Source organism: Epinephelus lanceolatus, chromosome 9 (genome assembly GCF_041903045.1).
Source record: "Epinephelus lanceolatus isolate andai-2023 chromosome 9, ASM4190304v1, whole genome shotgun sequence".
Lineage (NCBI taxonomy): Eukaryota > Metazoa > Chordata > Actinopteri > Perciformes > Serranidae > Epinephelus > Epinephelus lanceolatus.
In genome coordinates this window covers 22,139,763-22,161,814 of record NC_135742.1, presented here as the reverse complement: position 1 = coordinate 22,161,814, position 22,052 = coordinate 22,139,763, and the positions used below count along the sequence as shown (strand labels likewise).

The window sequence follows — 22,052 nt, the reverse complement described above, 5'->3', positions numbered from 1 at the left end:
TCTGTTTTGGTCGTTTTGTGTCTGCTTGAGGTCATTTTGTCTTTTTTTTAGTTGTTTTGTGTCTTTTTAAGGTTACTTTGTGTATTTTTTGGTCGTTTTGTGCCTTTTTGAGGCATTTTTGTGTCTGTTTTGGTCGTTTTGTGTCTGCTTGAGGTTACTTTATGTATTTTTTGGTTGTTTTGTGTCTTTTTGAGGTTACTTTGTGTATTTTTTGGTCGTTTTGTGTCTTTTTGAGGCAATTTTGTGTCTGTTTTGGTCGTTTTGTGTCTTTTAGAGGTAACTTTGTGTATTTTTTGGTCGTTTTGTGTCTGCTTTAGGTCATTTTGTGTTTTTTTTAGTTGTTTTTTTGTCTTTTTGAGGTTACTTTGTGTATTTTTTGTCATTTTGTGTCTTTTTGAGGCAATTTTGTGTCCGTTTTGGTCGTTTTGTGTCTTTTTGAGGTAACTGTGTATTTTGTTTTGTGTCTGCTTGACGTCATTTTGTGTCTGTTTTTATCATTTTGTGTCTTTTTGAGGTAACTTTGAGTATTTTTTGGTTGTTTTGTGTCTGCTTGAGGTAATTTTGTGTATATTTTGGTCGTTTTATGTCTGTTTGAGGTAATTTTGTATCTCTTTGTGTTAGTTTTGCCCCTTTTGTAGTTATTTTGTGTCTATTTGCAGTTCCTTTGCATCTCTTTGTGGTATTTTTGTGTCTCTCTGTGGTCATTTTGAGTCTCTTCCTGGTCGGTACTTGTCCATGTTGGTGACATATTGTAGGTAAGGCCGGGGGGAGTGGAATGTGACACTTTGGGCCCCTGGGCCTGTGCCTAGTAAGCCCGTTCAGTAATCTATCCATGCTTAAGGGGCTTTACAATTTGTACAGCATACTACATCCTCTGTCCTTCAACCCCCTCACAAAGAGCAAAAGAGGAGGGATCCCTCTCCCTGGACAACCAGACCAACAAAATAAAACTACAGACAATCAGGATGACAGAATTATGGAGAGAATGTAAATATATAAGAATATAGATCTGGGAGGATGTCAAACAACAATTAAATGAGAATTTAAAACATTTAAGGACATCTGTTCATCAACACATGGTGGCTTAGTTTAGAATCCACATATTATACATTTGGTCTTTCAGATGTTCATAATAAAACAATAAATACACAACAAGTGATTTCATTTTTTATTCATAAAAATCCACGCAAGATAAAACTACAACTATTGTTCACTCGTGTGTGTGTTTGTGTGTGCGTGTGTGTGCAGTCTCATGTGAATTCATGAGAGAAACAGTCATATTAAGAGAGACACCAGCAACTGTAAACAAAGGAACTATTCCATTTCCTCAAGTGTGTAAAGGAAAAAAACAACATTTGGTCCTTTAAATCAGACAGTTTTGTGTTCGTAAGAGGAACTAGAGGGATTGTTAGTTTGGTCTTCAGGTTTGATAAGAGCATGGCTACAACACCTTTACATACGCAATCCTCAAGTAACCTTTTACAGTTTCAATCTACAATTAATGTACACATTTATCTACAGTTCTCTATACAAGTACAGTATATTCAGAGGAATCTTCTATACAAAGCCACTTGTGTTATATAATGAATTAAATCAAGCACAAGCTAGTGAAACTAAAAGACAGGGAGTTAACCGAAATTTGTTGTTTACAAAACATATCCATATTAAATCAAATGAAATAAACATTACAGTTTATTACCAACAGAAAGCTAAATTGACAATTTGAAAAGTATATATCCAACCTACTGACTATCATTTTACTAATTTAATATCAAACAAATATTTCATACAGACATGTGAATCTTTCAACCAAGTAATTTGTAGTTACAAGCCCATATCAGAGGGCTTATGTGAGGGAACAACTCACAATCATTAGAATGTATCAAAAATAAAATCATGATTTTTTTCCCTATTGAAGCATCACTATATTACTGTTCCAGTTAGCGAGTTGTTTGGGCATTGGTGGGGAAAGTTTTAAAGGAACACTTCACCCACGAAATAATAATTTGTCGTGCTTAATTCGTAACAAATTTTTTCTCGTATGAGCACTGAAAATGGTTACCATATTAATTTACTGATTGACTGGGAACCACATGTAACAACAGCAGAACTCATCAAAACATCAATTAACAAACTCTTCCACAACTATAATCCAAGTCTCATTTATCCTGTTGTAGGCTCAGTACTTCTCAAACTCATGCATTTTCACTAAAACCTTACTTTTCAGAACTGAACTGAAACTGAAACTTATCTATGCTTTCTTCAAAGACAGACTCCAACACTGAGGTTTTGTTTTTTAGCAAAATATACATGTGTTTTGGAAGCACTGAGCATATGACTGGATAAATGAGACTTGGATTATACTGCGAGAGTTGTGCGAGAGTTTCTAAATGGATGTTTTATTTGTTTGCTGACGTTAAATGTGGACCCCAATCAATCAATAAATCATTCTTTGTGGTCATTTTCCATGGAGGCATGCAAAAAAAACCCAAAGTTTTCTTCACAAATTCAAGGTAACACAGCACGACTAACTGACTTATGAATTGTCATTTACTGGGTGAAGTGCTCCTTTAATTAAATTGTACAGAAATTTAGACAATATTTTTGGTGTTTTTGTTTTTGGTTGAAATACATAATAGCTTAAATTTCTGATTTGATTAAGGTTCAGATTCTCAGCTGGGCAAATTTACGGGGAAAAACATGGCTGAGGGATTTTGGTTACTCAGGCTTAAAGATTGTTATGATTGGTTGGAGGAACTTATGTAACAAAAACAAAAGGTTTGATATTTGCCAAGTTATTCTCTCAGCTTCAAATAGCACTTCCTGGTTTGGACAGTTAGGGGACAAAGGTAAATGACATCATTCATTCATTTAGCTGTTGAAGTCTGTGCACTAATGCAGAAGCGTTTGTAAATAAACAGCCCTTTTTTCCCCAAAGAGGTCGGCCTGGTCAAACCAGTGTATGTGCATGATATCCAACACTTTCCCCATCCATCTCCAAAGTGACTGTTACAATAATATCACTCACATTTTTCACATACAGTACCACTCAAACAATAGCAACAACTTTAAAGCCAGAAAAAGTCTTTCTAAGTATAGCCTGTAACTTGCTGTGGTAGTAAGACTCACAGCAATACTGGCCTCTAGTGGGTGAGATTAGTCATCACAGTTCTGAGAGAAGGTGAGTATGGCATACAGGCCATCGACTGCTGGGCTCCAGAGATGTTCATTCTGAATAGTAAACAGCTGCCACCTTATAGTGGATCATCATAGTGCTCTTAGGAAGCATCATAGCACAAACTCAAAAACAATACAAAAACGAACCATTTCAAGTCTACAGTGTGTCAGGAACGCCCACACAAGACCTCACACATTAGTGGAACTCATCTTGGCTGAAATATATTCTAGCTGTAGATCAATTTAATTTGAACCCTCCAAACTCGCAACCTCGGACAAAAAAAAAAATCTACATCTTGGTCTCGCTGTCCGCAGGCCTCTCATTCTCATACTCGTTCTCCTGGCAGATGAGCTGGTACGGCTTCTTGTCTGCCTCCTCCACCACTGAGTTGCCCACCTCGGGGTCCTTCTGCAACTCGTGGCGAGACAGGTGTTCCACTATGCCCGCGCCGATGGAGTCTCCGAGGACATTGGTGGTGGTGCGCAATCGGTCCCTGAAGAAAGACAGAGGACAAGTGAGGACGAGGTGACAAGACAGGACAAGATGAAACAAGATAAAAAAGACAAACAAGAGACGACAAAACAAAATTAGAGAAGATATAAAGACTAAGATTAGGTACATCTCCAGTGAAATGCAATCAATTTAAATGCAATATTAAAATTACTGCATGAAACTTGTGCATTACAATTTAGTCCCTCTGCCTCTTTGTAGGCTCCTGTTTTATAATTGCTCATGTTTCCAGTCTGCAGCCCAAAGTTGCAGGCTGCAGCGCACGCATTCATGGCACCCTGGATGGTTCTGGTAAAAACAGTTTCATTAAAGACATTAAAAATTAATTCAACATGGACTGTTTGTAAATGTGCGTTAATAAAAAAATAGCACGAGAATACTGGAAGCATAGTTTTAATTGCCGCAGGCTATCTTCAAAGCACACGAAACATAGCCAGCAGACAATGAGGAAGCTGGGCTTCATGCTGGCTTTGGACACAGACGGAATAAAAACCAGATGGACTGAGGGACAAGGAATGTGCAGGGAGTGTCTCTGGAAGCTGTCCTATAATCCACTCAAGAGCGTGCAGCACACCAAATTGATCTCTTTTAACCTCTTAAAATCCCCCTGGGTGAAGCCTAATTGAATTCATACCACACTACAGTTGTACTACTATGATGTAACAATATCTCCTCGTGATTTAACCCTTGTTATTTGCCTCTAAAGAAAAAGAAGAGGAAGGAGAAGAATAATCACCTTTATGTCCAAGTTTGTGTTCACATGCAAGGAATTTGATTCTGATTTTTTTGATTTCTCTCAGTGTACTATAGAGAGGATTGTATGTTCTGTAACATGCCAGGCCGGGGCAAAGTGCCTGTCGCGTTTCTTCCCCCTGCTTTTCTTCCTCTCTCCTTCCTCTGTTTTTTTCTCAAGGTGCTAACAACCTGACGGACTTCCATCTGTGCAGTTCAGTCAGTATGCTCTCCTACCTCGCCTGTCATCATTCAGGGTCCTCAATAAAAGGAGCACACCTAAATTTGAGCCTGAGTACAGCTAAAAGCCTGAATTTCGATTGTTAAAAATAAATAAATAAAATACAAGCCAAAGTCAACTAAAGTCTTTTTGGCATGGTAACGGAGATGTGTGACACAGGATGCATTTGTAAATAGTCACTCAGAGTGCACCACACTCTCAGAGCAGCAGAGCGTACTCTGGGCATTCTGTTCGGCCTGGAGCCAGGTCCAGCCCTCATGATGCTCTCTGCTACCTTTTTTCCATTATTATTTCTTGTTAGCCTATATCTTGGGCCATCACAAGCTGATAACGAACACCACCAACCGGGATCTGTTTGGTCTCAGAGGAGCCAAACCCCCTTTTTTCTGACATGGCCAAATGATGTAAATGCAAATATTAGGGCACTACGATGGCATGAATAGTCATACAAGTATGACATTTGGCAACGAGTATCCTGACACAAAGGGGAAAGTAGCAAAATGAGCTTGCTCCCATTTTATTTCAAAATATCACACACAAAAAGACAAACAAAAAATATGACTGTCCGTTTGACAAATTCTCACCAAAAATGATTATTTTTCATCAATTCTTGTTTAATTTTATTGCTTCACTTGTACATAGAAAGCTTCCCTTTTAAATAAGCTTCAATTTGAGCCTAGGTTGACCTTTCTATCTTGAAAATTACACTTGCTTTGGCCTAAATTCATCACTATACCTCAAATCTGAATAGATAGACTGGCAGAGTGCCAAGTGCAGTAAAAGTGAACCTTAACAGTTGAAAATAAATCAATTTCATTTTTCATTTTTCCAATCAGACACAGGGTTGTCAATGTAAAATATTTCTTCGCTATGAATTTTAAAATCTAAATACTTTTGTTTCTGTTTTGTCAACATGTACACAAGTATGTGCAAGAATAGGTGTTCATATAAATATTGTATGAATATAAATAAAGCACAAATGACCAACAATAAAAAAATAAATAAAAACAAAAATGTATATACACTCAAAGTTTTCTGTAAGCTGTAAATTATATGAATAGTGCAAGAAATTTGAATGCATATTCATAGATTTATAGGATTTATAAAACCATCATTTTCCATCATTTATCAGAGTGCTGGTGCAACTTGAGGAAAAGTCTTGACAAAATCAGGTTTTTCATGTTTTTTTAAAAATAATATTATCATATATTAACTTTTTCAAAGATGTTGCATAGTCAATATTTAATGGAGACACACACACATATGACGACCTGCACCAATGATGACTTTATGATGAAGATTTTATACCTAATATTCACAATTACAATTTCTGTCTAGTCATTTTATTAACATTTAGTGTATAGTATGGAATTGTTTGTTTTTATGATCTATGGATACATTGCTGCTTTTTTAAAACTGTGTCTAGTAGGGTGTCCTTGAGTGCTTTGAAATAAAATGCATAATTATTATTAATATCAATACTTACAGAAACCAATCAACTGCAATGATGAGTGTGATGTCATCAGTGGGCAGGCCTACAGACGTTAGCACTATCACCATGGTGACCAGTCCTGCCTGAGGGATTCCAGCTGCTCCGATACTGGCTGCCGTGGCCGTGATACTGAGAGGAAAAAGTGCACATCTAATTATTCACCGCAGTGTGACACTGACAGACGCGTCCTTGTTATGACCTTTCAGTCATTCCTTGGTAATAGCTTTGAGGAGGGTCTCTTCAAATTCATAACCCTGGCTGGAATACATCTATCCTTAGTCACAAAGCGAGTCTGGTGGTTAGAGAGTCATTTATAAATCTGCAACCAGTGGTTTTGAGGCTTGGAGATACTTTGTTTGGGTTAAACAGCATTTCCTGCCATGATGAAAGACAAATGTGATAGAAATATTTTCCAGTACATCCAAAATTGATTCAACTCTCTCAGAGCAGGCGAGGCTTACAGAATCAAATCATTTTTTTAAAGTTATAGAATTACTTTATAATGGATTTTTTTTAAGAGCAAACATTGTAAAGCAAGTGTCTGTGTGTCACATACCTGATGGTGAGAATCTGTCCAAAGTTAAGGTCATAATCGTTGACCTGAGCAATAAAGATGGCAGCCAGGGCTTCATACAGAGCAGTGCCATCCATGTTGATGGTGGCTCCGACAGGGAGCACGAAACGGGTCACACGCTTGTCCAATTTGTTGTTTTCCTCCAGGCATTTGAAAGTGATGGGCAATGTGGCAGAGCTGAGAGACGACAGACAGAGACAGAGGGTGAAAAAAAATACAGCAAAACACAGACATAGGGAAAAATCAGCCCAGACTCCTACAATCATTATCTTATTGTGTTTTGTGCCTGTTTCTTTTTTGTTTGTTTGTGAGACTTTATTCATCCTGAGGGAAGTTTATCTTGGAAATAAAGGCTGCCACATAAAAATACATATTGCAGAAACAGACATAAAGTGCACTCAAATACATGCAACACTGCCCTAAGTTTCGTTTCCCTTAACTGTTTCTTAAACAGTAAAGCAAAGCTATTTCATTTCCCTGTACGCTGAGTGCTGTACCTCCACCTTCCTTATCAGTCTGTTAGATTTTGAGTTAGACATAATGCAAACACAAACCTTGAGGACGTTCCCAGGGCCGTGATGAGTGCCTGCAAAATCCCAGCAATGAAAACGAAGGGGTTCTTCCTGGTGATGACGAAGTAGAGCGTTGGCAGGACGAAGATGGCGTGGATGAGCAGGCCACAAATGACTGTTACTGTGTACATTCCCAGCTGGCCCCCCATGGCTGTGATGTCATCCATCTCCACGATCTTACCAGCAATCAGGAACAGAATACCGATAGGAGCATACCTGGGGATCCATGAGTGTGAGTATATAATCCAGATCCAACACTTTATTCTGTCCTAACTCTATCCATCAATCCTTAATCCATCCCTCCTGGTTCTTACCACATGATAATGGCGACCAGCCTCATGATGGCTTCGTTGAGACAGTCGAAGAAGTCCTTGAGGGGCAGCCCCTGCTCCCCCATGCTCCCAATGATCAGACCGAAGCAAATGGAGAACACCACCAGGCCGAGAGCGTTGATTCCATTAACCGCCCCTGGTACTGGGATCATCTCCTCCCGGGCGATCTCCTGGCTACCATTGAGTGTGAATATGGATTCATTCACTGTCATCGTCACATGGACTACTTTCTTGGCGTACTGCGTCTTGAACTGAATTCAGAAAAGCGAAAGAGGATGGGTTAAATAAGGATTAAAGCCCAAGGCAATAATATTTTTTTTATAAATACTTCCATTCAAGAATAACACTTGAGATTCAGGGTCACTGAAGAGTCTAGCAAGAATATGTTGCTTGTTGAACGTGAAAAAAATGTGTCCCCAACATTCAGAAATTTGCAGGCGAACATGTCAAACACAAAAATGTACATTTGGCTCAAAACTCAGTTGCTTGTGCTGTCAACTCTGTATATAACCATCTGGTACACAAAAATAAGTCACATCCCACCGGAGTACCCCATCTGTCCAAAATGAGTTGGAATGAGGAAGTGAAAGTGACACTGAGACAAGGGCCTCAGTTAAAAACTTTGCTGTGTCAGGCATAAGCATCTGCTGTGTTTTTAAATAGGCATGGCATATTTAGATTTAATTGCTGAGGAATTTCATTTCCAGTCAGTAGTAAAATGTCCACAGGAATGACAATTGCAATACGAGCATAAAAAAACAGAATCATAGCCTCGTGGTTATATGCCTCTGGGAACCAGACAAGTTGTAGTTACAGTTTACAGTCCTGTCCATCCAGACTCATACAGTATGTGGCCAGTGCTTTAAATATGGATGTTGCTGCAAAGAAGGTAAAAAATTCTAAAACTGGTTCACACACATATGTTAAACACAGCAGCGCAGAAGATCTGAACAACTGGCACAGTTTCAAGACAGAAGATAGACTTGATTTTAAAGTTGTTTTACTTGTTTATAAAGCTTTAATTTTGCATTTTTTTTAGCTTTCTATCATTTTATGTTCCAGCCAGATCACTAAGGTCCTCCACTGCTTTACTTTTAAATGTTCCTCATGTGTCCCATGTTAGTCCTGGTGAGAGCGCTTTCTGTTTTCATGGCCCTAAACTGTGGAATTCACTACCTCTGGATATTAGGATGCCTCTCTCTATATCTTTAAACGTGAATTAAAGACCTATCTTTTTAATCCTGCTTTTAATCTGGTGGAATATTACAGTCTTGATTTTTAAGTTTTAACCATTGGTTTTTACCTGTTTGTTTTTTTTTCTATTGGATTCATTTATTTACTGTCTTTTTATTCCATTGAGTTTTAATCATATTTTTTGTTAGTTTGTTCTGTTTTGGTTGGTTTGCCTTTTTAATATTTTATTGTCTTGTGCCATTCTAATTTTGCCATATGAAGCACTTTGGGCTGCATGTTTGTATAAAATGTGCTACATAAATAAAGTTGAGTTGAGTCACCAGTGCAGTATCTGGCCAAATGTCTCCCCTTGTGTTCCTGAGGTATGACGTTGAATTATGGCCAGAAAAGTGTTTTTACAGAACATTGTGATGTCAAAGTGAAGCTGACCTTTGACCTTTTGAAAAGTCATCACTTCATGATTTAATCCTATCAGACATTTGTGTGAAATGTTGTCAAAATTAGCATAAGTATACTTAAGTGGTGGCCAAAAACATGTTTTGTGAGATCACAGTAAACTTAACCTTTGACCACCAAATTCTTATCAGTTTATCCTTGAGTAAAAGTGAATGTTCGCACCAAAGTTGAAGAAATTCCCTCAAGGTGTTCTTGAGGGAAAAATGTTCACTTGGGTACATATGCTCAAGTAAAAGAACATGTCACATAGCTGCGGTACAAAGAAAGAGGCAGGATGTGGTGGCAGAGTTACCTGTTTGGTGCACGCCTCCACAAGGTTAGGAGGAAACATGTTTCTAGGAAACAACAAAAGAAACACACTTTTGTCACAAATGACTGCAAATTACAAACACACATCGCTTAAAAACAGCCAAGCAATGAATAAAATATTCAGAATCAGTGTGCTGGAGTGCTCATGTGAGTGTATGTGGATACTGAAGCTGCGTACATGTGTGTTTAGGTACCTGATAAGGTCCAGGAAGGCATCAGCGGGGCTGACCTGCTCTATCTGCGGCTGCTTGGAGAACTCATCCTTCGATCCTTTTCCAGGATGAATTATAAGCACCATGACGATACCGATGAACACAGCAATGACGGTAGTGGTGGTGTAGTAGATCACTGCCCTCATTCCCATTTTACCAGAGGCACGGCTGTCCAGAGCGGCCATACCTGGAAAGGACATGTTCATAAATGTAGGTGTTTCCTCCAGAGAGTTTCTTATCAGTATTTATCCACTGGTATTAACAGAAGCATGGATCAACTTTCAGTCCCAAACAGCTCCTGTAGAGGGAGCAGCAGTGTAGCAACAGTGCTGTACGCAGCTTCATCTGGCATCCTGTACCAGTCACTGAGCAGTGTTTCATTCAATTGCTTTACAATTACACACAACTGGCTTTCAGTCATATGCACAAAACCAAACGGTGCCTCATATAGTTGCATCAAGAGAACAAAAATAACAGGCTGCAATAGTATCAGAATTAAATGAATAATACTGTGTTTTTGCTACTGTTTCTGTGCATGGAAAAACACATCCCTTTCATGTTTTGTCATGCTACCCCGTGACCTTACAGTCTGCATTGATGTGCCACTAACTTCTGTTCCTATGAGCATACAGTTAGCCTGGGAAAAGGTGCTGTAATTATAGGTGGAATACACCCATCTGGATTATCTGACTAACTATCTGTAACAACAAAGAGCAGCAGGAAACACAATCTGACTCTGACCTTTGCTGGTGGGAAAGCAACACCTACTATACAGCAGCAAGGGGCAGATCTAACAACAAAACCTGTTTATGCACTGTATATTCATATACAGATAGTAAATGTTAAATTATGTCTGCAGGAAGAAACTAAAAAACAGGGAGCAAAAAGTTTCACCCCACAGTATAAATCATTGTGTCAGATTTGGTCATACGACAGTGCTGCATATCCTAAGTGCGACATTTGTTTGTTGTGAACACACAGAGCAGATAGTGTCAGTTACAGATTAACAGTCTGACCTCAGTTGAATATTTGTGCGAATAACCTGAGAAAATACAAAGAGTGGCGATTTAAACAGGAAAAAAATGTGTTGCAGCACGATTCAGAAGAAAACAGACGATGGTTTCTCACAAAGAAAATGCTCCCTGCTACATCTGGCAATCACTCCTGCAACGAACCCTGGATGCTATCTAATTATACAGTACACACAACCTTGAATATGTGGTGAGTTTTATTTTACAGGCCTACTGGAAAACCACAAATCAATTTCAGGTTTTGTGAGAAATAGTTTTGAGAAAGCTGGTTCTTGTTTAAGAAATGATAAACCACTGCTGGGGGAGAGAAAATGTTTTATACGAGAGTTTGAGGGCGTCACAGAGCCTGGAGGCTAAACTGTCCTCCACCGCTCTAATAGCATTAAACAGACTTTGTCAGGATAATGGTAGCAAAAAGAAATACAGCCATTGAGAGAACTGGATTTGGAAACAGACATGCTGCCTCAATAGACATGAGAGTGACGTTGTATTTTCAAAGTGTCAGCTCCTATTATGGCCATTATCTTCATTCAGAGCTGTACAAGGCAAAGCAGGCTTTGTGTGATGGGAGATGTATGTGTTCCTTTCATAGGTGGCACTTTGGGACTGTGTGTGTGTGTGCCTATGTGTGTGTGTATGTACCCTCTGCCCCTGCTTTAGCCCTCTCTGTTCCTCTTGTCTCAACATGCCCAGGACTTAAGCTTTTATCCAATTCTTTTTGATCCTCTTCCTCCTCTCCTCATCCTTCCCTCCCTCATTCTCTTCACCCAAATTCTTCACCTCCTCTCTCCACCACCCCTCCATCCCCACCTCTTGTTTCAGGGTGCCCCCTTGTCCCCCTTCCCCTGCTCTTCCTCTTCTCCCACCCCCCACATCTTTGCCTCCCTCCTCTCTTTTTCTTGTACGCTGATCTTATTGCTGCAATCCTCTTTCATTGCCACCCTTTTCCTCCCAACCCCCTGTTACGTCTCCTGCTCTCCTCCTATTCCTTTTCTGACAGCCCTGGGAAAACTTGTTGACTTAGTCAGCCCCGCACGCACACAATGATCCCCAGCCTGTTGTCCAGGCAACAACGGACGCAGCCTCACCAATTCCATCCTTTCAAAAGAACGAAAGGACCAAGATTGAAGGAAAGCAGGGAGAATGACTTTCTTTCTCATAAGGGGAATGTTCATCAAACACAAAAGTAGGCCTACTTCAGGGGGCGGGGGGTGAGTTGAAGCGCAGGACACAGCTATTGCAAGAGGTCGGACCAGAGGGCAATTAACATCCACGGATGCTGAGCAAAGATTGACTTCATGGTTCTAGCAAGAGTTTACCTGCAGTCAGAAAATATCTCAACACGTCAGTCTGTGGAGTTTAAAAGTTTAGAGTTGAATAGATCTAACAGAAAATGAGCTGCTTCTGATGATTGATTTTTATTGGTTTCACCCTCCTAAATTGTTTCATTTGGTTCTTTTCTTTGTCTCATGTGATACTACGCTGAATAGCTTGGATTTTGGAGAGCTGGTTGGACCAAACAGGCACTTTGAACATCTAACCTTAGATAACTAAGATTAGTTATGTTGGCACTGGAGGCCAGGGCAATGCCATCTAGAGCAGTGGTTCCCAACTGGTCCAGCCATGGGGTCCAGATTTATCCTTGGTCATTCGTTCAAGGTCCACACAGTTTAATACATTCAGCATCATACTTGCTTTTGGCCATGTCGTCAAGACAGTTTGCTGTCATTTTTAAGTAGCTGTCTGTTATTCACTCACTCTACAGCAGGAAACCACACTTCAAAACAAAAGCTCTGTGCCAGATATTCACTGTACTTCAAAATAAAGTGTGATTTTTTGATTAATATGGCGCGTTTATGAGTCACTTGCGGTCCATTCAGAATGGACCGCAAGACCGCAACCCACCAGTTGGGAACCACTGACCTAGAGTGACTTTATCTTTAGATAATGTGTTTCAGAGGTGTTTGAGGCCAAGTACAATACCACTTTTGCCAGTGTTTAACATCAGGAAATTGCAGGTCATCCAGGTTTTATGTCCTTAAAGGCCCAGACACACCAAACTGACATCAAAGAATTGGCGGGGGTGAAGGCTGACTGTTGTATCACCTCACATTGCCTGTGTCTTTGCCAAAAAGTTGCACACTGTAAGACTAAAGCCAACAGTCAACTAGCACCTGCGTTCTGCAACTGCGTGAAAGGAAATAACTCTCCACACCAGTAGGGGGCATTAGTCTGTATTCGTCATTCAAAAAGAGAAACCAGAAGATCAACAGGACAGATTCAAGCCAGTTAGCACATTAACAACACAACCTGGTGTTGAAAGAACAAAGGATATTCACCATGCACTAGTGGACAATGACATGAACATTTACAAACCGTTTCTGCAAAAGAACTCAAGTACCTTATATAACAAGTTTGTTTTGATCTCACACTATCTTGACTTTAGTTGTTTGTTTACTTTCCTCACTTCCATTTCTCTTCTCTTACACTGACCTGAACTGCCAATCAAAGTGATTTCTCTCACCAACAGGCTCCGCCGCCTCTGACACCAATTCAATATGCTGAATCAGCCGACAAAAAACCAACAGTGGTTGCAACGGTGCAGGACAAACTGCAAAAAGTGACAGGCACTAACCAAAAGCCCAGCACTGACCTATAGCCAACCATCACCTGGGTGCGGCAGGCCCTGGGGCATGCTTGAAGTTTAGCTAAATGATTGGCTTTATTTAGCTTGATCGACAGATATAACTGGGTATCATCTGTATAACAATAAATTGAATTGATTAACCAAGAAATGTCTATAAAGTGAATTATTGTTAGATGCAGCAGTACAATAGCTACAGCATAGCACAGATACTGGGTAAGACGAGGATTTAAACAATGGTCCTTTTGAAATAAATATATATATTGTACATTGTAATGACACAAACGTGTGTGTAGTCTGTGCTAAAATGCACACAAGACTAAGCTACACTGGACTCATAAAGATGATGAACATTTCTCTCTGAAGGCTATACTTGATTTTAGACACTGACTGATGTTTAAATACGGTTTTACATGAAATACATATCGTAAAATCATGGTAATGTAACACTGCAAGGGACTTTTTCACCGAGGGAGAACATATGCTTTACATTTTTCTTCATGTTTCTTACATACTTTTACATATTCTAAGTGAAATACTCAATTCATCAGTTGACATTTATCAGACAGTTCTTGTGACTTCTTCAATCATTTATACCTTTACATTCCTGCTTTTATTCAACGAACTCACAAAGAATCCATCCAGTTATTTACTACAAGACCTGCCCCCATCCTTCTCTCCATTCGTGTCCTGTCTTTACTCCTTGTCCTTGGCTTCCCCTTGACTCCCTCCCCCTTCTACATTTAAGCTCCCCTTCCAGCAACCTCCTCTGTGATCATCCTCCTTTTTCTCTTTTTACTGCCCACATCCCCTCTCTCTGTCCAACCCCTGTCTTGGCTCTGTTAATACTCTGTGGTGGACTCCCCAGTTCCCCGAATGAAATGCCTGGAGACAATATGGATTTTGTTGCAAACACATGTCGAGTGGTTTGTTTGAAGTCTCTCATAATTTCTGATCCTTGGTTCTCCTGACTGTCTGTCCACTAGTCTTGCTTTCCTTCATTTACTAACTTCCAGAGCGCCTCAGGACACTGCTCAAACTGATTCCCAATTCAACCTCGCTTTTAGACAGGATCAAAATTCAGAGGCAGGTCCCTTTCTGGGACAACCCCTTTCACATAGAGGCACAATTCAGCCTTAGGAGCATGACAGCCTGTTTACTGAGGGGCCTCGTGTTTGCAGAAAAGAAGTCATATGATCATAGCTCTGGATCCTCTTACTCTCGCAGTCGTGCTCCAAGTCATGAATGTAAAGATATCACTGCTCTAGAAATAGAGCTTAGTTACATTCATGCAGTAGGACGCTGGTTCTTATGGGGAAGTAGGTGAATCCAGCCTGTGCTATGGGGTAGAAATGCAGCCAAACATACAGCTAAAGTGTGTCAAGACATTCTGTAAGATCAAGAGAAGCTGTTGTCCTCTAAAGTTACCTAAGACCATGACTGAGGTCATAGTTTCCGCAAAAATCTGAAAAGTTATGGGAGAAAAGAGGGACTTTCAATGATGAGTCAAACTTTTCATAAACTTGAGAGCTGTGCTGCAGGGTTTCAAACATGTGTATCATAACCTTTTCTTTCCCAGTGAATAAAGCTAATCTAATAATCTATTGATTCTCCTGTTTTATTGCTTTGAAAGTCAAAATTATTTCAAGACCGCGAGTTTAAGAGTCACCATTTGAGGGTGTGTGTATTTGTGAGTTATTTCTTTCAGCCACAGTAGTTGCTCTGACCCCTGACCTCAGTCTACTCTATTAAATCTTTAAAAGCTAGCTGATGATATCTCCACAGGAGCTGTAAAATCACTTGTACATTTTAGCGCTGTAATAATTCTATCAAGGAGGAGTTTGTTTGCATTCAGTGTGCTTACATTCCTGCAGGGTGGAACCAGATCACGTCAACCCAAAAGCACATGATGTGTGCTCTGTTTTGCTGTGGCAAACTGACATGACTCAAGCATCATTAGCAAAAGAACTTTCACTTGCTTTTGACCTGACCGTTGAAAAGAAACGTAATCACCAACTGTTTTGATAACTGACTGATTGTTTCAGTCATTTTTCAAGCAAAAATGTCAAAAAATTGCTGATTCCAGCTTCTTAATTGTGAGAATTTGCTGCTTTTCTTTGTCATTTTTGATAGTAAATGAAGAGTCTTTTGGTTTTAGACTTTTGGTTGGACATAAGAAGCAATTTGATTATATCACCTGGGCTCTCTGTAATTGTGGCAAACATTTTTCACAACTTCTTGACATCTTAAAGTCTAAATGATAATCAATTAATCGGGAAAATAATTGGCAGATTAATCAACACTATAATAATATAATGATAACAATATTTATTTGTATAGCACTTATCTAAACAAGCTACAAAGTGCTTCACAAGGGGCATAGAAATAAGAAAGCAAAACAATCCAGAGGAAATAAAACACAAAAGTACAAATCAGGCATTAAAGGAAAAGCTTTCTTATTAAAACACGTTTTAAGCAATGATTTAAAAACAAGGCAAGCAGAGAACTCCAGAGCCTTAGGGCCTTGATGGCAAAAGCCTGGTCACCTTTCCTTACCAGCCTTGACCTAGGGATGACTGGTGAGGGCAGGCTTGAGGATCTCAGGTCACAACTTGGAGCATAGGTAGTCAGAAGCTCAGCCATACAACTTGGCGCTAAACCATGTTGAGCTTTATAAGTTATTAAAAGAATCTTAAAATCAATTCTAATATAGATAATGGTTGCAGTCCTAATGTGGTGTGGACTTTTTAAGTGGCACAACCAAACTACCACTCCATAACAACACAAAATAAACATGACATTCCCAGCAATAGATGGTTTCAAGTCTCTTCCTGGCAACAACAGTGTGTTACTTGTGACTTATTTGTTGTTCCATAGCAGATGACTTTCTAGTGTAATGATTATCAGTTTGGCACCTGATAACTTCATAACTTGGCTAAAGGCACACACACAAACGAGAGCCATGTGCTGAATGACTTGGCTACAGAACAGCCCTCTTTGTTGGTTTCCACATGTTGTGGCTGCAGTCATGTGACATGATGTCAGAGGATGCTGATGTTACGCCCCACTGCAGCACAAAGCAGGTTATTATCGGACAGCGTGGCTCTGTCATCCCTTCGGGAGACGGGCCTCTTCCCCTGTCGATCACTGCTCAGGGACTGGACATTTGGTCTCAGTATGCCCCGCCTGCCTTTGTCAGTCAGTGCTGCTGACCAGTGTTTTTGGAAACTCACATGTTCCATGACTCTATCTATACCTCTACCTCAATAACAAGTGGAGGCTCTGCTCAGTAATAAACCTACACGCCTTTGCCCCTGGAAGAAAACATCCCTGCGTGTCTGACTGGCTTTATGAAGCATATCAACAGTGACTAATGAACATCCCTGGATTAGGACTGAAAACCTCAGTGTCATATGTTTGTGATTGTCCTCAAACACAGCCCCAAATACATGTGAGCTGCAGAGGGTACAAGACGTACTGAAAGCACAAAGTGATCCAGTCCATAAAATCTGAATTGCTTGTACAATTAAAACACAATAAAGCTGAGATTGTGTTGGTCGTATTGTATCAAGATCAAAACCATTACAACACAGGTCAAATATGTGAATGAGACCAGCAGTGTAAGTTCAAAACATATCTCTCTTTCTCTGTCTCTCTGTCTCTCTATCTCGCTCATGAGGTCATCCTTACCCTGTCCGCCACTTGGCCCAAAACCAACAACCAGTGTCGACTAAACAAACAGCTGGCTCACTCTGCCACTCATGATGTACATGTCGGTCATTGGAGCCACAAAACAATAAACAACACTATCACTGGCATGAACTTCATATGCTGAAAACACATGCTGCGTGCAAAACATGTAACTAAAATCTCAAACAGTGTCAGAGAGTGGTCCCACTTTCCCATATGTGCACACTGATGCTGTGCTATACTTTCACTTCAGGCCAGGAGAGACACAATATCAGGGGGCACAGTGGTAAAAGGTGGATGGCTTTTTGTCTGGTGTATTTTTATAATGACTGCCAGAAAGTTGTGGAGCCATTCTGAACACAAAGGCTTACAAACATGTTGCAGATGTGCTGATAAAAGAAAATATTCAGGGTTTTTCTGGTATTAGGAGATACAGTAGTGAGCTGTGGGTGGTGACGAAGTTACATATTTAGAACAAAACAGTGTCACACAGGCTTGAACCGTAAGTGTTATCTGAGGAACATTTGAACTAAAAATAGCTGACACATTTTACAGTAACCACTGATACAACCACATAGGAGTACTGTGTGTAAGCCTTGGGTATGCAATGTTGCCATATCTATTTTGTTAAAGAGACAGTTCACCCCAAAGTCAGAAACACTCATTTTCCCTCTTACCCATAGCGCTATATATCAGTCTAGATTGTTTTGGTGTGAGTTGTCAAGTGTTGAAGATATCAGCCCTGGAGATGTCTGCTTTCTCTCCAATATAATGGAACTATGTGGCACTCGGCTTATGGTGCTCAAAGTGCTTCAAAAATACATTTGAGAAACCCAGCAGCAATGTCGCTTTTCAGAAATCATGACCTGGTTACTCAAGATAATCCACAGACCTTGTTGTGACTGTGAGCAGTTTCATGTAGGAGCTATGCACTACATCCACCAACTGTATCACTAAAGAAAGCATGCATCTACTGCTAGCTCACCTAGCACCACTGAGCTAGCTAACGTTACCACTCAGCTGAGGAGGATTTATTAATGTTTACATTCCACACTGTCACGGGCATGAGCCTTTAATGGTAGAGTAGATGCATCGTTTCTTCTGCGTGGTGATAGAGTTGGCAGGTGTAGTTCGGCAGAAAAAAAATAGTTCCGACAGGAAACTGCTCACAACAAGGTCTGTGGATTATCTTGAGTAACCGGGTCATGATTTCTGGAAAGAGACATTGCTGTTGAGTTTTTCAAATGTATGTTTTTGATGCTAGTTTCAATATATTCAAGAGATGGCAGACATCTCTATACGCTATATCTCCAGCACTCCACTACAAGCATGAGAAATATTTGAGTTTGATTATCAGTGATGGAAAATAAATGGTTTCGGCCTTTAGAAAAGTAGGAATAATATGATGTCTGTGCGGCTGGATAGAAGGATAGAAGAGTAAGAGGTAAAATCAACTGATTGAATGAACTAACATTTGGTGGGGGATGTCCCGATGGCACTGAGATGACCTGACGCTCAGCTCATACCTGTGATGAGGCTGGAAACCAGCAGGGGCAGCACCAGCATCTGAAGCATTCTCATCAGCAGCTCTCCGGGGAAAGAGAAGAACTTCACCTCCCGGTAAGACATGTTATATGGCCGCAAGGCAAATCCCAGGATAATGCCTGCAATGGGGATCAGATATGGAGGCAAAGTCAAAACTTTATTAGAACATTTAAACTTTTGTTGTGTCAACATGACCAGACCTTAAGAGAGTCCCAGATTTGACACCTATACTTGGATATAATCATGTTCAAGCAAAATTTATGAATGGATATCAACAAAGGCCTCAAAGATGACTGCACTGCAGACTCTTGAATAAGTACACTAGTACTGTTTACTTACATGTCCCAAAATAAAACACACTGGGCTGATGGTTATTAGTAAAGATGCAGGAGAGGTGTGACTACACCGATAAAGGTTAAAGGCAGGGAGGTTAAAGAACGTGGTGACATCATCATTGCTGGGAAGACTTATTGTGCAATGATATTCATGGTAGGCATTAGCATTTACTGGTATTTTGAGGGGAGGAGGTGTAGTTTATAGACTCCTCAAAATACCACTGATTGTGCAATGATTGTCACTTCTGTTGTGGTCTTTTTTCTAACTTGATTTAATTGTGAAAATGTGTGCAAAAGTTCTTTGCTTCAGTGTCGGGGGAGTCTATTCTCTCGACAAGCAGTTTGTCCACTGCAGCACTAATCCACCAACAGGGCCCAGGTGGCTGACCCAGCAGCCTGAAGTGAACAATATCCTGAATTCAACAATCAGTCAAATGTGTTTGTCATGGCATGGTGTAATTCTAGCCAGGCTGCAGATGTGCAGGCAGTGGGTGGGCCTGGCTCACTTCCTACTGGGCCAGTTTCAAAGGTTAATGGCAACAGGTCAGGGGTCAGCTACAGGGTCAGATAAAGGCCTGTCCGCTAAGTTCATCCAAGGTCCCTCTCATCCGGTGAGTTTGTTTCAGTTCTTTTCCTTCTTCCTTCCCGCTGCGGGGGTGTTGATCACACCAGATTGATGGATTGTTGGGTTAAGACAGAAAATCTGCTGCCCTTTTCTTTACAAGCTTGAAAAGAGGAGGGGTAAAGATGAAGAGGAACAAAGTCTTCTCCAATAATCTCCAGTTTTAAATCAGCTAAATCACTGATAAAGTGCAGTGTCTGACAGTGTCATGTGTGATAAAGAGCAAGTTCCCACTCACCAATAATGACAGCAGCGATGGTTAAGATCACAAAGGCATTTCTTAAGAAGAACTTTTTCATATCATCCTTGGTGATGCTCTGCACTCTCTTCTTGGCCTGCAGAGATCGAGACTGGATCCCGGCACGGATCTGGTGGAGACCACTCCGGCTCCTCTGCGGGTTTTCCCCGTTGCTCTGTGTCATGGCTTTTCTTGGAGTCTTCAAAGTTGCTTTTAACGTGCAGAAAATTGATCTCCAGGTAAATGTTGAGGTAACACCTTAATCGTGCTGCTAAGCCACTTATTACCTGTTGCTCCGTGTCCTCTCTGTCACACCTCTCCAGACAACTGTCCTGAATGAACGGGAAGGACATATCATGAGAGTTAGATAGATACTTGAGCGCAAAAAGACAACTGATGAAAGGTAGGCAACTACTCTGTCGCACTCTTAGTTCAGTCTGATGATAAAGGTTTGTTGTGCTGGACTCCACAGCTACTGTCATGTAAAACCTCTACATATAATGTGCAGCACATGCAGAGTAGATGATGAAATAATCAAGCAACCTCCCAAAATGCATTATAAAACATAAAATACGTCAACTCTTTTATCAATGAAATGCTGTGAAGAACACATGTGTTGCACTCACAAGGCACACAGACTTCCTCATACGTACACTCAAGTAACTACAACGCCACATGTGTGGTTCTACTGACACTGATTACAGCCTCACACTCATATGCATGCAGACATACACAGACACACACAGACATAGTCAATGCTGAAATGGTAAAATGCATTTTGAGACGTATCAAATGGTAAAATACCGAGATAGAAGTTGTTTCTATACCTTTACACTTGAGCAATAACTTCTTCTGCAGTAATGTCTCAGTTATTTTGGGAAAAAGTGGTGGTTTAAAGCCCGATCGGTGTGAGAGGGACAGAGGAGCTCTTTGGCTGTGAGCTGGTTGGTGTGAGCAACCAGCAATGAAGGGAAAGAGCAGAAAAAGAGGAGAGGGTGGAGGAGAAAAGAAAGGAGGGAGCAGTGGCGGGGATGAGGGAATAAAAGAGCCAGTGAGAGAATGGAGGCGGTGCCATAGTAGAAGAAAAACTAGAGTTAGTCCCTCACACAGCGTGGGCTTGTGGGGAGGTGAGGCGGGAACTAAAAAAGTGAAGTAATTTAGAGAAGGTGGGGGCGAGGGGGTGCTTTTCAGACAGAAGGGAGCGGGAGGAATAATGAGCTTTCCAAGCAGGAAAAAGAGAAAGGACCTTCTTGTTTTCTTCTGTCCTTCTCAGCCTGCCTTTCAAATAGTTCTTCACGCTTGATAAGTTCAGCCTGATTGGAGATGCCTGTGGAGAGTGAGTCAACAGAAAAATGGAAGTCCTAAATTCATCAAAACATATATGGAAGTGGATTAGCCATTCATACATCTATTTTGGCACATCTTCAATGGACACACTCACCAATCCATCAATCAATGTTAGTTTACTACATATTTACACCAGACAAAGGAAGTCTTTTTTTCTTCATGAAAAAACTGTGCAGTCTTTAGTTGGCTAAGCTAAACAGAGTAGGTAAATGTTTACCAAGTGCCAGTGGTGCAACTGGGACTCCGCAACTTTTGGTGTTGAAACAAACAATTTGCGCAAATAGTGACGCATGTTTTAAATCTAGAGGTTTATGGCAAACTGCCTACTATGCTACTTGGACAGTCAGCTGTATCTGGGCCATTTAAAAGTAGTGAGCATTAGCACAAGAGACACAGTGGTTAGGAGGCAAAACGCTTCCAGTGAGGATGATGCGAACACAAGCAGGCCGATGACCGCGAGCTTAGTTTGGCAGCAGAGCTCAGGAATTCACAGCGTGGCATGTGCGATGTGATGAGGGCAAGGGTATGTGCAGAAATGTGCGCGTGTGAATGTGTCTGGGAGAAAAGTGGGGGAGAGAAGTACAGCTGAAGGCACCCTTTCTGACTCATACTAGGGGAATCCGTGTTTGGCAGGGATATTGTCCATACACACAGACATTCACACACACTCACAGTTCTTCATGCTGCATATGACCTCAGTAAAATTATATAACCCCAGATTCTGGCATGGGTCTTATAGGCAGATAAATCTGAAGGATGACTCCGCCAAAGAGTTTTAAATGTTTTAACAGTAGCTGC

General features: G+C 40.6%; 1 protein-coding gene across 1 annotated transcript; it reads right to left on the bottom strand.

Annotated features, from left to right (window-relative positions):
- Positions 1 to 1,159: 1,159 nt before the first annotated feature.
- On the bottom strand, positions 1,160 to 20,905 carry slc1a3a (solute carrier family 1 member 3a). Its single transcript, XM_033620084.2, has 10 exons — positions 20,735 to 20,905; positions 19,908 to 20,239; positions 18,694 to 18,831; positions 9,785 to 9,989; positions 9,574 to 9,616; positions 7,614 to 7,882; positions 7,282 to 7,515; positions 6,710 to 6,904; positions 6,148 to 6,282; positions 1,160 to 3,671 (listed from the first exon to the last, which is right to left on the bottom strand). The coding sequence occupies exons 2-10, from the start codon at positions 20,089 to 20,091 to the stop codon at positions 3,467 to 3,469; spliced, it is 1,608 nt and encodes a 535-aa protein (XP_033475975.1). The 5' UTR covers positions 20,092 to 20,239; positions 20,735 to 20,905; the 3' UTR covers positions 1,160 to 3,466.
- Positions 20,906 to 22,052: the final 1,147 nt, after the last annotated feature.